This window comes from Dermacentor albipictus, chromosome 9 (genome assembly GCF_038994185.2).
Source record: "Dermacentor albipictus isolate Rhodes 1998 colony chromosome 9, USDA_Dalb.pri_finalv2, whole genome shotgun sequence".
NCBI lineage: Eukaryota > Metazoa > Arthropoda > Arachnida > Ixodida > Ixodidae > Dermacentor > Dermacentor albipictus.
In genome coordinates, this window is record NC_091829.1 from 63,914,812 (window position 1) to 63,927,025 (window position 12,214).

The following is a 12,214-nucleotide window of genomic DNA, read 5'->3' on the forward strand; positions in this document are numbered from 1 at the left end:
CACCGACACCACATTTTACTAAGCATAGGCGTGTGGTAAACGTGGTGCGGCCTAATGCCCCGCGATGGGTCGTGATCGCTGATAACGCATTGCGTTGCGCTATTCTGCGATATTGACTCATCCAAGTGTCTTGGTAATTAGAATGATCACGTAAATCTAAGCCTGGAAATAGCCCTCATTTCATCTCTCCGGAAGGAAGATGATGTTAATTCACTCAGCAAACGCACAATACATAATTATTCTGAAGAAGACTTTGGTAGCAGAATATCAGTTTCCACACTCAACTGATTTTATTAACCGACCATTGTCTAGTTGAAAAGATGACTGAACAAGAAACCGCAAATCAACGTAGTGTTTATAATGAATGGCGTAGCGCAAATGTCTCTGCACAGAAAGAAGGACGCGCTGTCAATTTTTGCCCCGAATACTTCTGCGGAATATATGTACCCTTTAGAAAACGCGCGAAGAATTTTAGTAAATACAAGAACTTGTCCGACTTGGCACTTGTGGCATTCTCGCACATTTTTTGCAAACAGCAATTGGGCAGGTGTTTGCAAGATGGAGCTACAATACGGAATGACACACAAAAATATTGCGTTTTTAAATAATTATAGTTGTTGCCTTGTTTGCGTCTTAATTAGGTGACATATTTTAGACTCATTCCATACCAAAAACTTTTTTTTACATTTCTTGAATAGCCTGATACAGAAACCCCAGGACCAGCGACACCCGTAACGGTAACTATTAACGAAAATTAAATTTTTACTTGCATATGCGCACATCTTGTAGCAAATGCATGTGTCTTCAGCACTCTCAGGTTTATAATCGCGTCACATTCGGTATTATTATTATACATAAGATTTATGTGCAACAGTTTATTAGATTGCTGATGTCTGCCATTCCCGTAGCAAGTAACTACAGCCTCTCAAGGTAACCAAAGTGCATATGGAACTCATTTAGCTGCTAGCAATATACTAAACTTTCAATAAGCAAAATGGTTACTTTCAAACTGTGGCTTTATTCAACGTTCTTTCTATGGGGGGAGGGGGGCGACAGTAGCATATGTACTTTATGCTGAATAACTAGAAGTGCAGTAGCACCAGACACCGCTTAGCACAAAGTAGAAAATGGAAAATCCGCAGGCGTCTTGGCCGTGTAAATTCGAAAGAAAAGCAACATAAATAAAGAATCTAGGCCTGCTTGGTGAAATGGGTAATAAGAAGGGAGCTCAGTGTGTCAAGCTCCTTAGGCGAAGCTCCATAGAGAGTAATGTCTGTGGTCAAACACTTACCTTAAATGACGCCACCGCCTTAGGCCGGTACATTTCCGCTAGTGGCAAAAGTCTTTCGCGTTCCCATGCGATTGGATGAATATTTGGAGTTGTCGGGCTTCAGAACACATAGCATCTCCCTTGCGGAAGTGACTGTGGACCGTCAGAGTCATCGCGTTGTGTGGCACACATGATGTGAGTCATCCGACTAACCTGTCGAAGCAAACGTCACTAGGAAGGTCACGTGACCACGCTGCGGCAGCTCCTTAGGTCAAACCGCATCAAATGATGACAGGTGAAAGACATTTGGTCACTGACATCTTGTCACTTTCGCTTGCCACTTTGTTTGATTATAAGCTTTACCAGCTTCAGCGCAGCTGGAGCATACTTGCGGCGTTGCTATGACTTTTATAATGTTGCACTTTCCACAAGCTACCGCATTTAAGAAAGCCAATTTAGTGTACAGACCACTTCGTTATAACGAGGGTTTAGGTTGCCCCAAGTATAGGAAGACGCCCACTGTGCCCATTCGCCCATTGTAGAGAGGGAAGAGAAAATCATACTTATTTGTCCAGGCTTTACTGTCTTCAGTATTTCTCTGTAGCGTTTCAATAAAATCTTGCGCTGGAAATCTTACTCAACTGAACTTATAAAACAACTGACAAAAAGCGTAGCATTAATGAAATGTACTCACATAAAAATTACGTCAAAACAATACTGAAGAAACCTCGCCATGTTCAAAATTACAATTTCTTGCTTATCACTCTGCAGCCTGGAACGGGAAGCGCTGAAAGTTCACCGGTGAGTACCCTAAAGTATCATATTTCATGCTCATGTGAAATAGGTGAAATTCAGCAGCCAAGAGAAACATAAGACTTTGTGTACTGCAATTAGCTTTCAAAATTCAGCCCTATAATATGTTCGTCTCCACTTTTGCGGAAATGTCGCCGAATACCAATGTTTCGTGACATTTTGCTCTATTTTCTTTTTTCATCTATTTGTACATTTAGACCGAGTATTGAGAATGAAGTGCTGAAGTGGATTTGCTGTTCCAGATGGTGCGCTTGAGCAGCAATGCCAAATGCCACTACGTTTCCAGGTCTTGAAGAACTACACCAACTTGCCCGACAGAATGAAAGATATTGTACCCACATTTTATCTTAACACTGACATTGATGTGAACATTAACCGTCGTATTTGCTTAGTAGCTTTGGTGATGCGCTGCTAAGCACGAGTTAGAGGGATCAAATCACGGCCGCGGCGGCCATGTTTTAATCCGGGCTTGATGTGAAATGAGAGACGGTTTGGCTGCGCGAGCCACGAAATGTCGGGTGAAGGAACATTTACTTTTTGAACAAATTAGCCATTTTCTTGCACCAAGTTAGGTCGGCAGACTCACGCTCCCTCTGTAGCCAAGGTCGTTGTTATTCGTGCCACTTGGCCTGACGAAGCTTTCCTTTAGACATACCCCCCTGACCACAATCACAATTCGATCGGACGCCGACGTGGTTGCTCGCAAAGCGAGGCCTAAGGGAGGAGTGACCAAGCGGTGTGGCCAGCGTTGAGCGCGGTGGACCCCTATGACGTCACGTCCGTCGGCGTGTGGGGCGTCGTCCGAGGAGAATGTAGGCGGAGCTGTCCGTTTTGTGGGCACAGAAGACGAGGCTTCATACTGACCTAGTCGAAATCCGGCATGGTATAGGCTAGCAGCCCTTTCGCACTAAAAACGCCAGTGCATCGTGCATTGCTGCTGTAAGAGTTGGGGTCGGGCATGTCGAAAGAGGTAGCTGCCCATGCCCATGCCCTCGTTGTTGAAGGCAGGAACAGGCTCTCATCGACAAGCAAGAGTACTGGGTCGATTTAGAGTGCTTAGATGAGTAGTAGAGAACGTTACGCCTCAACAGACTAGCACCGCGGAATCGAAGCATACTCTGAGGAGCGAAAATGGTCCGCTTGAAACCCCTCTATCCCCTCTAGATCCCTAGGCCGGGGAAATCTTTCGTCACACCTTCGCCAGAGTCGGAGCGTCCGAAGTTGCCGATGGGCCTGAATTGAGGGCGAGGGCTAGCATAATCATTCCAGCACCTCTGTTCACTGAACACCAAGAAAGGAGGGGAAGCTCGCAGGCAAGGGACGCTCACGCTTGACTCAAGCTGGCGCATCTTGGTTTCTGCGATAGCTCCAACATTTTGCCAGGTTTGTCTGTAGGACGGTCTTCGCAGGTAGCACTGGCCGCGATCAGGCGGCGTAGCAGGTCCTTCGCCACGAGTTTCTTGCTCCCAGTGCCATGGTCGGTGGCCGAGTGACATCCAATCAATCACATTTTCTTCGAAAAGCCCTCTCGCCAAGGTGTCGCGGCTGGTGGGGACTATGGGACGTATTGTTAGCTTTACGAAGCGCTTCGTCACAGTAGGGAAGGAGAGGCTAGAAGGACACTTCCGCTCCTGGCCGATCGTAACAGCGCGTGTTGAAGAACCCCAGGTGGTCGAATTTAACCTGGGGTTACCCAAAACGACATGCCTCTTATCAGTTCGTAGTCTTGGTACGTAAAGCCCCAGAATTTAATTTACCTTCATATAACTTCTAAAACTATATGTAGATGCCCTGTTGGCAATAAGGTTGTCAAAAAACAATTGTTTATATGCGATTCAACGTCCGTTCCTGGCTTAGGTATTAGCGTTTTGTAGATTACCCTGTATCTTGTTTAGGGTGATTCCAGTGGTCGATTCAAGATGGAGTTTTGCTGACAATGGGTTTTTGTCTCGCCCTAGTTCATCGCATGCGATCAGTTTCCAGCTCTGCGAAACCAATTGATGATATGAAATTCGAGGCAATTTAGTCTTTTGTTCTCTTTTTGTCTCCTTCACCGCCAGAACAGGCCACACAAGAAAAAACTTTGACAAGCGGAATACCTTTATCACTGCGATCAGCATATGGGTATCACTGCTTCAGCAATCCGTTGTTATATTAATATAGAAAACACGGCAAAACGGAAGAAAATAAGTCTACATGAATTAGTGACTTTTGAAACCATGGCAAGAATGCGCCACATACCTAAACAGATCCTAATATGATCGACTTATCGTGAGAGGCCGCTGTGTCTGTACATAACTTGATTTTTTTTTTACATTCACCGGGGATCAGTCTTATTTGGTGGCTTGAGATGACTAAGCGGTGTTGCATATAAATTTTGCTTACTAATGAGCTTTTCCTCCGTGAATAAAGGAATAGGCCGGCCTTGATAATATCGGGCTTGTGTTTTGGAGATTTCCGGTAAGTGGCCTAGCTTGTTGAATATACCGTTGGCGTATCACTGCGTGCGTGTCACATTGCAAATTTGTACACACTCAGCAGTTCAATAACTGTTTGGGTAAAGTGGTATTGTTCTCGGATAAATCACAGACGCATGCGAGCAGTTGAAAGTGCTTGTGAAAGGCCGTAAATGTCTATCGCGCATGAAAAATAATGTTTTATTCTTCCACTGTATCGATAGCCTGAAGCACCAACATCCCCGGCTCCATCCTCTGAAAGCGTAAGTTGCGAAATTATGTCTTCGTCATTGTGTAAAATTCATGTGCTGAAGTTTTGGCAGGACGGAGATGTCACCATGTTAATTGAACATTGGATCCTGATTAGGCATGACAGAAAAAACCCTTTATATTTTGTATACAGAGGAAATTTCAGAGGAATATCTTCATAAGGAACGCATGTACTGAATGTGAACTTGTATAACCTAGCAGTCAAGCGCAGAGAGAATATTTTACAGTTAACCTATGTAAATGCACGATTAGGATTGTGCTAGTAGTATAAGTTACAAAACTGGTGTCGTTCTGGAAATTAATTCCGTGGATACGCCTTTCATACTCACCGGCTTCACTTCGTAAATTGCCATATGCGCCGTAAGATAATTCATTAAGAGGTTAATTAGCGAATATTTTTTACTTAGGTGAATATGTGTTTCCATTTCTCGTTTAAGTAACGTCCACCTTTTTGAAAACTCCAGCTCAAGGACTAGAAATGTGTTATCCGCAACAGGCGATGCTTAAAATTCTGTAAAACATAAAAATTTTCACCCAGCATACGAACAGTGGCAGACAATACAAAATGTTTAAGCGAATGTTTTTTTTTCACATATTGGCAGCTTATGTATCGGCCAATTACTTGTTTCCTATACTATACTGCAGACCTTCCTTAAGATCAAACCATAATTTTCCATTCTATCGCTCGCAACTTTGCCTAGAGCGCTTCATGTTGTTTTTGTCGTCCTGCTCGTTCGTTTCTACGGTCAAACTGCAAGCTTGTCAGTAAAGTTGAGAGCACTGTGGGCCGTAATATAGACAGGTCGATGCAGTAAAGTTATTGCATGTGTAGAGTACACGACTTCGTCCAACTCATCCAGAAGAGGTGAATTCCCTAGACTCGTCTTCGTACTTTAGGCGAAAATCTTGGGATATTCTTTCTTGTACCATGATCAACGTTTTATCATTAACGGACCGTGCAAACTGAGACGTCATGCTGAAAGACAAGCTTGGTTTTTTCTGACCCAAATGTCTGCTTGAAATTGCTAAAGCGTTTTATCAAAGTGCACGATCGTGTGAACAATAGAATGCCATTATTTTGCGTAAGAAGGCATGCCTTGATTCTTACTCCGTAGCCTGAAACTGTATCACCTGAAGGCACAACGGTGAGTAATATTCCGCAATACATTGCATGCAAATTCGAATCAAGTCAAACTAACCTCTCAAACTTTGAGTGAAGAACTTAAATTGCTTGACGTTTTAGGTCTTAATTTAGTCATATGCATTTAATTTATTAGCTTTAACTGCAAGAAGTCCTGATGATTTTGTAAAATGCCTGTGAAAGGTCGAGAAATATGTTGTCTACCATCTGTCGGCGGTCAGAAATGCTAAACAGAAAATACATGAAGCACTCACGTTGAGCTTCACATCAGCGATTTCACTGGATCCAACGTACGGATCGTATAGAAGAAACGTTCAAAGTCTACACGGGCCAAAAGTTTGTGAGGACAAAAGGTCTTCTTGTAATTTGGAAGGAATGCTTCTGAGTGAAATTTGCGTTAGCGAGCATTTATTTGTTATAACTTTTCTATAGAACGCACCTTTCTTGCTTACCAGTCACAAGGTAATATGTCTGTTTGCACACATTGTTAAAAAGTACTAAACGAAATTGTTCATCAGTAACGCTTATATTTAAAAGACTTCGAATTAGCGTCATAAGCGTTGGCGGGTGAGGACAGCTTTGGAATATAAATAATTTTAGTAGCAGACGGATGCACAATGGCTAAGAAAATGCCACATAATCAAAAGGTGGGAAATTAAAACTAACCGTGTTTGCAGAATTGCTCAAGGAACATACGAAAAATATTACATCCTAGTTTGTGGTAAAGCATATAATGCTGATATTTTTTAGAACCTCATTGGAGTTTTTTTTTCGCTCAAGACCACTAATTATCAAGCTCTCGCATTTAGATTACCCCGACATAGTTCGTATCATAAATGGAGTCATAAACATCTATGTTCATTAAAACCACTTCACCTTCTTACAGTGTTGTGCATAAGAATGTGCTGTTGCGAATAGAAGCTTCATGCTGATGCCAATGATATTGTCCACTTATGCTGCAATATAAAGCCAAATGGCCGACGAAGCGGGATAACTTTATGCATTTACTATTCCACTTGATGAGAAGGGCCACTCGATGTTTGCAGTGATGCTGCCGACAAAAAGTAAAAAAAAATTGAGCAACGAGATAAAAAAATTTCCCGCTAGTCACATCAGATACATTCACTTTGGCATTTGCAAAAGAGTGAGTCTCAAACAGGCGTAGCCTTTTCAAGTGACATAGTGACGAACCATACATCAGTGGAAGTTAATATAATAATATATATTAACTGCCGTATAATAATATATTAAACATCCTGAAGGGGCTGCATAATCGGACTAAGAAAATCGTTGAGCTGCTGGTTATGGGTGGAGGCACGCATCTCGTGGCTATATACGAAACATATTCTATTTCATGGTGTTTAGATATTCTGGGCAAAAATCATTAAGCGAACATTGCGCAGACATGAAATAGAGAATTCTCGCAACACACATCAAATGATTTTTCTGGGGAAAAACCAAAAGCTTGCCAAGAAAACAACGGTTTGTGAGCTTCTAGTAACTCCATTAATGTTCGCTGTGTACCAAGTGCTAATCTGCGACATACAAAGACGGTAGGGAGGCGATGCGCGGGAATTCCACTATTGATGAGCCACCCAAAAGTTTAATCAAACGTCGGTAACGCAGCTGATTAAAATATACACCCAAAATGTCAAAGCAGTCACCAGACAGCAAAGACGTCCTTCATGTGACTTTGTTGGCTTCGTCCACGCGTACTAGTCACTCCTGTAGAGCAAACAGACTCGTACTTCAACGACAACTCCAAAGAGCTAAAGTTTCGTATTGGTCACCGCCACTGACGATAAAGCATCGAGTACGAATATGTTGAAAGGCTCAGAAAGAAAATATAATACGTGGAAAAAAGCAAATTTTTCTAACGCAAGTTGTCTTAAAGTGATTAACTAAAATGTCCTAAAACGTTGTGGTTGGTTTAGACAACTGGCCACAACCTTTTAGGACATTTTAGTTAAGCACTTTAAGGCAACTTGCGTTGTGTAGCTGCGGCAGCATAGTAGTATTTTATTTCATCGTCGACAGGCCTTTAGCTGAGAAGCCACTGTTACCTTTGGCATAGGGGCTTTTCTGTTTCCAAATGCTCTATATGCGATGTGCTTCTTCGTTTGCAGAGTGCAAACGATGTTTCCGTTCATTTTCATCATTAGTATACTAATAAATACCCGGTGACTCAAGTTGGCGAGAAAGAGGTTCACTGAAATGCGGCACATTCGCAGTCGTTCATCTCTAACTTCCGACTGTAGTGATCCGTACAAGTCTGTTAGGGAGAGGCCTTTGCCATTTCCTAAGCTCCGAACATAAGGTGGTTCTTCGAAGCCAATATTGCTGGAAATGTTTCTGGCTAGACATGATTGATGGGAAGAGACGAGCTGCTTGGAATATCTTTGCTTTCTAAGTGGCAGATTTGTCGCCCATATTTTCCGCTATTTAATTTGACAGCTCATGTTCTTTTTGAATATGCTTACAACACAGTAAGAGCGAAATAGTGGCATATCAATGTAATAGTACTGCAGTGGCTACTAAAGTTCAGCGAAATTTCGCACTTCCTAGATCGCTTGAAAAACATTGGTTTAAAAACAGGTGGTAAGCTTCTAGAAATTATAGTGACCTTTCACTTCCGTCAAATCGACATACGCTCAAGCGGATGGGTGTAGTTCCGAAGTGTCTAAGCTATGTCGTCTTGCCTGACACACCCGCACTGTCGCAAGCCGCCTAGCATGTTCCTCGGGAGTCTCCCGGCAACGCCTAGCCCGCTCGTTTTGCCGGTCTTGTTCAGCTCATGCCCTGTGCTTGCCGAAGACTTCGGGGCTGGTCGACTCGTGCTCGGCCTGTCACCACTTGCGTTGCTCCTCCGTCCTTCCCGCTCACAGCTGGGCCTCTCGATCGCCAAACGACCGCAGTACATCCATGGCGCATAAAGACCGTAGCAACTGTCAAGGAGATAAACCCAGCGCGCCTCCATCAGCCCTCCTCCTCCGCGACGCGCCGGGCCCTTCCTCCCCCCTTTTATGCGCGCTCCTCCTCTCCAACTCAAGGCTTCCAGCTCCCCCGGCGTTCGCAGCTCTCTCCCAGTCCGGTGGCCTCCGATCTAATCTCGCGGATTTCGCAGACGGGGTATGTATGCTTGCTCGTGAAATTGTGTCATATAAACTTTGCTGAGCTAAAATGCCTTGTAGATACTCAGCTTAGATGCTACACTTCCTCTCCCTCTTTTGTCGGAAGAAGTCATTCAGGCTCTCGGTACACGTTTCCCTTTTAGGTATTGTCGACTGACAAACGGGAAGGCGCCTTTGGTTATGGGAAAATATAATAACGATGTGAATATAGACAGAAAATTTCTTGAGAACAATTACAACCCGCACCCTCGCTTCATTTGAATGCCGCACCAAATTATGTGTTAAAAAGATGTCGTGTCTAACGAACATTTATGATATGCTCTTTTTAATACTTTAATTTCATATTTAGCCAGGAGAAGGAAGCTCTGAACTGCCAACAGAAAGCACGGTATGTTTTTTTCTTTACTTTCTGAGAGTGGTGAATATTTTGCACCGTGCACAACAAAACTGATGGAAGGAATGCAGATAAATGCTACAGTTATGTAGCATTTATCGGCAAATACATTTTGGTATAAGCATGACAGAACGTACAGAAGTATCTCATAATCAGCTTACACAAGCACTAAAGCGTAGCATAAACAAATAAAAGAAATATGAGAGGTATAACATTGTGCTTGAGAACAACATTGATAATCTGTAATAGCCAAAGTAGCGTATACATTCCCCGTAGCTCGCGATATTTGCAAGCGACAACATTGAAGTTGTAAGTGTGATAGCTCTTAAAAAGCGAAGGTCACGCAAAGCGCAGATTCTGTTTTCTTGAATTTGCAACAGGAATATGTAAAGCCTAACGCTTATCATGTCTTGTTGGGTAATTCCTCATATTTCGTCTAATTTGGCATACATTCGAGATTATGTGACGCTTATTTGCGTGTGTAGCTGAAATTTTACAGAAATCCGATATCTATACATGCAATGTATCCTTATAACTCGGGACATTTTAAAAAGATAGGCACTTGGTGACTCACATGCTTCATTATAGATGTGACGAAATATGTTGAATCAAGCGAATTTTGTAGAAATGGGAAAATGTTGCTATTCCTCGGGCAAGTTCACTACAATGTAGATACGTATTGGAACAATGAAATATGCACATATAGTTCTACGCTTCAAGTTATCTATCCGATATGTCACACTGTACCCATCATTTGAGTGTTGTCAATGAATCGTTTATATGGTACTTCCAGTACATATCAGACAAGAATATAACTCCAAGGCACCTAAATTTTTCGAAACAAGTCTATAATATAGAGTTTTGCATTATTGCTTGGTTGGGACGGATACTTATTTTTTGACGGGAATAATATTATTATATTATATTTTGACGGGAATAATATTATATTATTAAATTTCGGACTGTCTCATCGGTTTATCTATAAGCCGCACAGCATTGTTATGTTTATCTATCTTGCATCTGTCGTTTGGTTCCCCTGCAAACAATGCAAAATAAGCTCGTTCAATAACGTTCAACGAACACCTACCCATTTCATTTGCGAAAATTAAAGCCGCACTTTCTCACCACGACAGGCTCAACAATCTTTGCACATTGAGCCATTACTTTCACGTCATCACATTGAAACCGTAAAACATTTATATGCAAGTAATAACACCACCTCTGGCCTTTCTGATTGTAACTATATCACATTTACTAACGCAAGTTGTACCTGTAACTCCCACGCTTTGAACATATCACCTATTTATGCCCGTATTACCACATTCAAGTACAGCTTTTTTTCCACGTACAACAGAGCTTTGGAATTTTCTACCTGGTAACACTTGTTCACTATCACTAAACGATTCCATAGCTGCCACTGGTAAGCACTTGGCTAACATGTAAAGCGCTTCTTTTTGATAATTCATCTTTTTGTGTCTATGTGTGTTCGTAATGTGTAATATATAGCAATGTATAATGTTCCCACTCCAGCAAACTCCTACATTGGGCTGCAGTATATGTAAATAAATAAATGTGTTAAAATATTTGTGCGGTTTCAAATGAAAATTTGTGATATGTGATTTTCAATATGTTTGCATGTTTAGACAGAAGAAGGAAGCACTGAAGGGTCAACAGAAAGCCCGGTACGTTTCGCATGAACTTTTTTTTGAGTGGTGATATTTTCCAGCATCTACCTCAAAAGCTGATATTAGGACTGCAGATAAAAGCTGCAGTTATTCAACCTACTACCTATTGTCGCCTAATTAAATACATTTTTGTATGAGCGCGATAGAGCGCACAAAAGTACCACGAAACCTATGGCATAAATATATTACAACATAAACAAGGAAAAGTAATATGAAAGGTACAACATTTCAATTGAGAACCCCATTGATAATATGTAATAGCCAAAGTAACGTATATATTTCATGTAGCTCACGACACTTGCAAGCGAAAATATCAAACTGTTGGATAGCTGCTAAGAAGTGAAGGTCATATAAAGCACAGATCCAGTTCTCCAGAATTCAAACTAAGTGTATATAAAGCCCGACACTTACCGTGTCTTGCTGGGCAATGCAACTTATTTTGCCTAATTAGCCATAAATTCTAGATCATGTACCTTTATTTGCTGTTCAAGCTTAAGATTTACGCATAGCCGATATTTGTATATGCAATGTGTGCTTACTATATATGGGAATCTTGAAATATATAGGCACTTGGTGACCAATATGCTTCATATTAAACGTGACAGACGTGTAATTCGGAATCAAGTGAATTCGGTACAGATCAGCATGTGCTGCTACGCCGTGGAAGTTGACAACAATTTAGATACGAATTAGAAGAATAAAATACACACACGTAGTTTTTTTAAGTTAGCTGATATCTGACATGACACATTGTGCCCGTGGTTTGAAAAACTTTATTAAAATATGATTTCCGTGCTACTGCCAGGTCATATCAGAGGAGAATATAAATATGGGACGCCCATGTCTGTCGGAAATCGAATATTAGACTTTTATAGATTATAGTTTGGTGGGGAGGTTTATTTATTTTTGACCTGCATCAACTACTTACTTCTGCATCTAATACTATTATTATCTTACTTTTCTTTCATTTCTCTGCATGCAGTTCGAGTCTCATCAACGCAGTAGTAATTACATTGTTCGAATATACAGTGACGCAATCTCCTCAACGACACTT

At 41.7% G+C, this 12,214-nt stretch overlaps 1 protein-coding gene across 31 annotated transcripts in view; it reads left to right on the forward strand.

The window, feature by feature from the left end:
• Nucleotides 1–12,214, forward strand: part of LOC135896969 (uncharacterized) — a 279,122-nt gene that overhangs the window by 83,156 nt on the left and 183,752 nt on the right. For 30 of the 31 annotated variants that reach the window (XM_070526193.1, XM_070526196.1, XM_070526195.1 and 27 more), the window contains 6 exons: nt 699–737; nt 2,042–2,071; nt 4,764–4,802; nt 5,925–5,954; nt 9,431–9,469; nt 11,119–11,157. In XM_070526193.1, coding sequence (XP_070382294.1) covers nt 699–737; nt 2,042–2,071; nt 4,764–4,802; nt 5,925–5,954; nt 9,431–9,469; nt 11,119–11,157 — 216 coding nt within the window. The remainder of the gene's footprint in view (nt 1–698; nt 738–2,041; nt 2,072–4,763; nt 4,803–5,924; nt 5,955–9,430; nt 9,470–11,118; nt 11,158–12,214) is intronic. The other variant, XM_070526201.1, reaches the window with a different exon arrangement.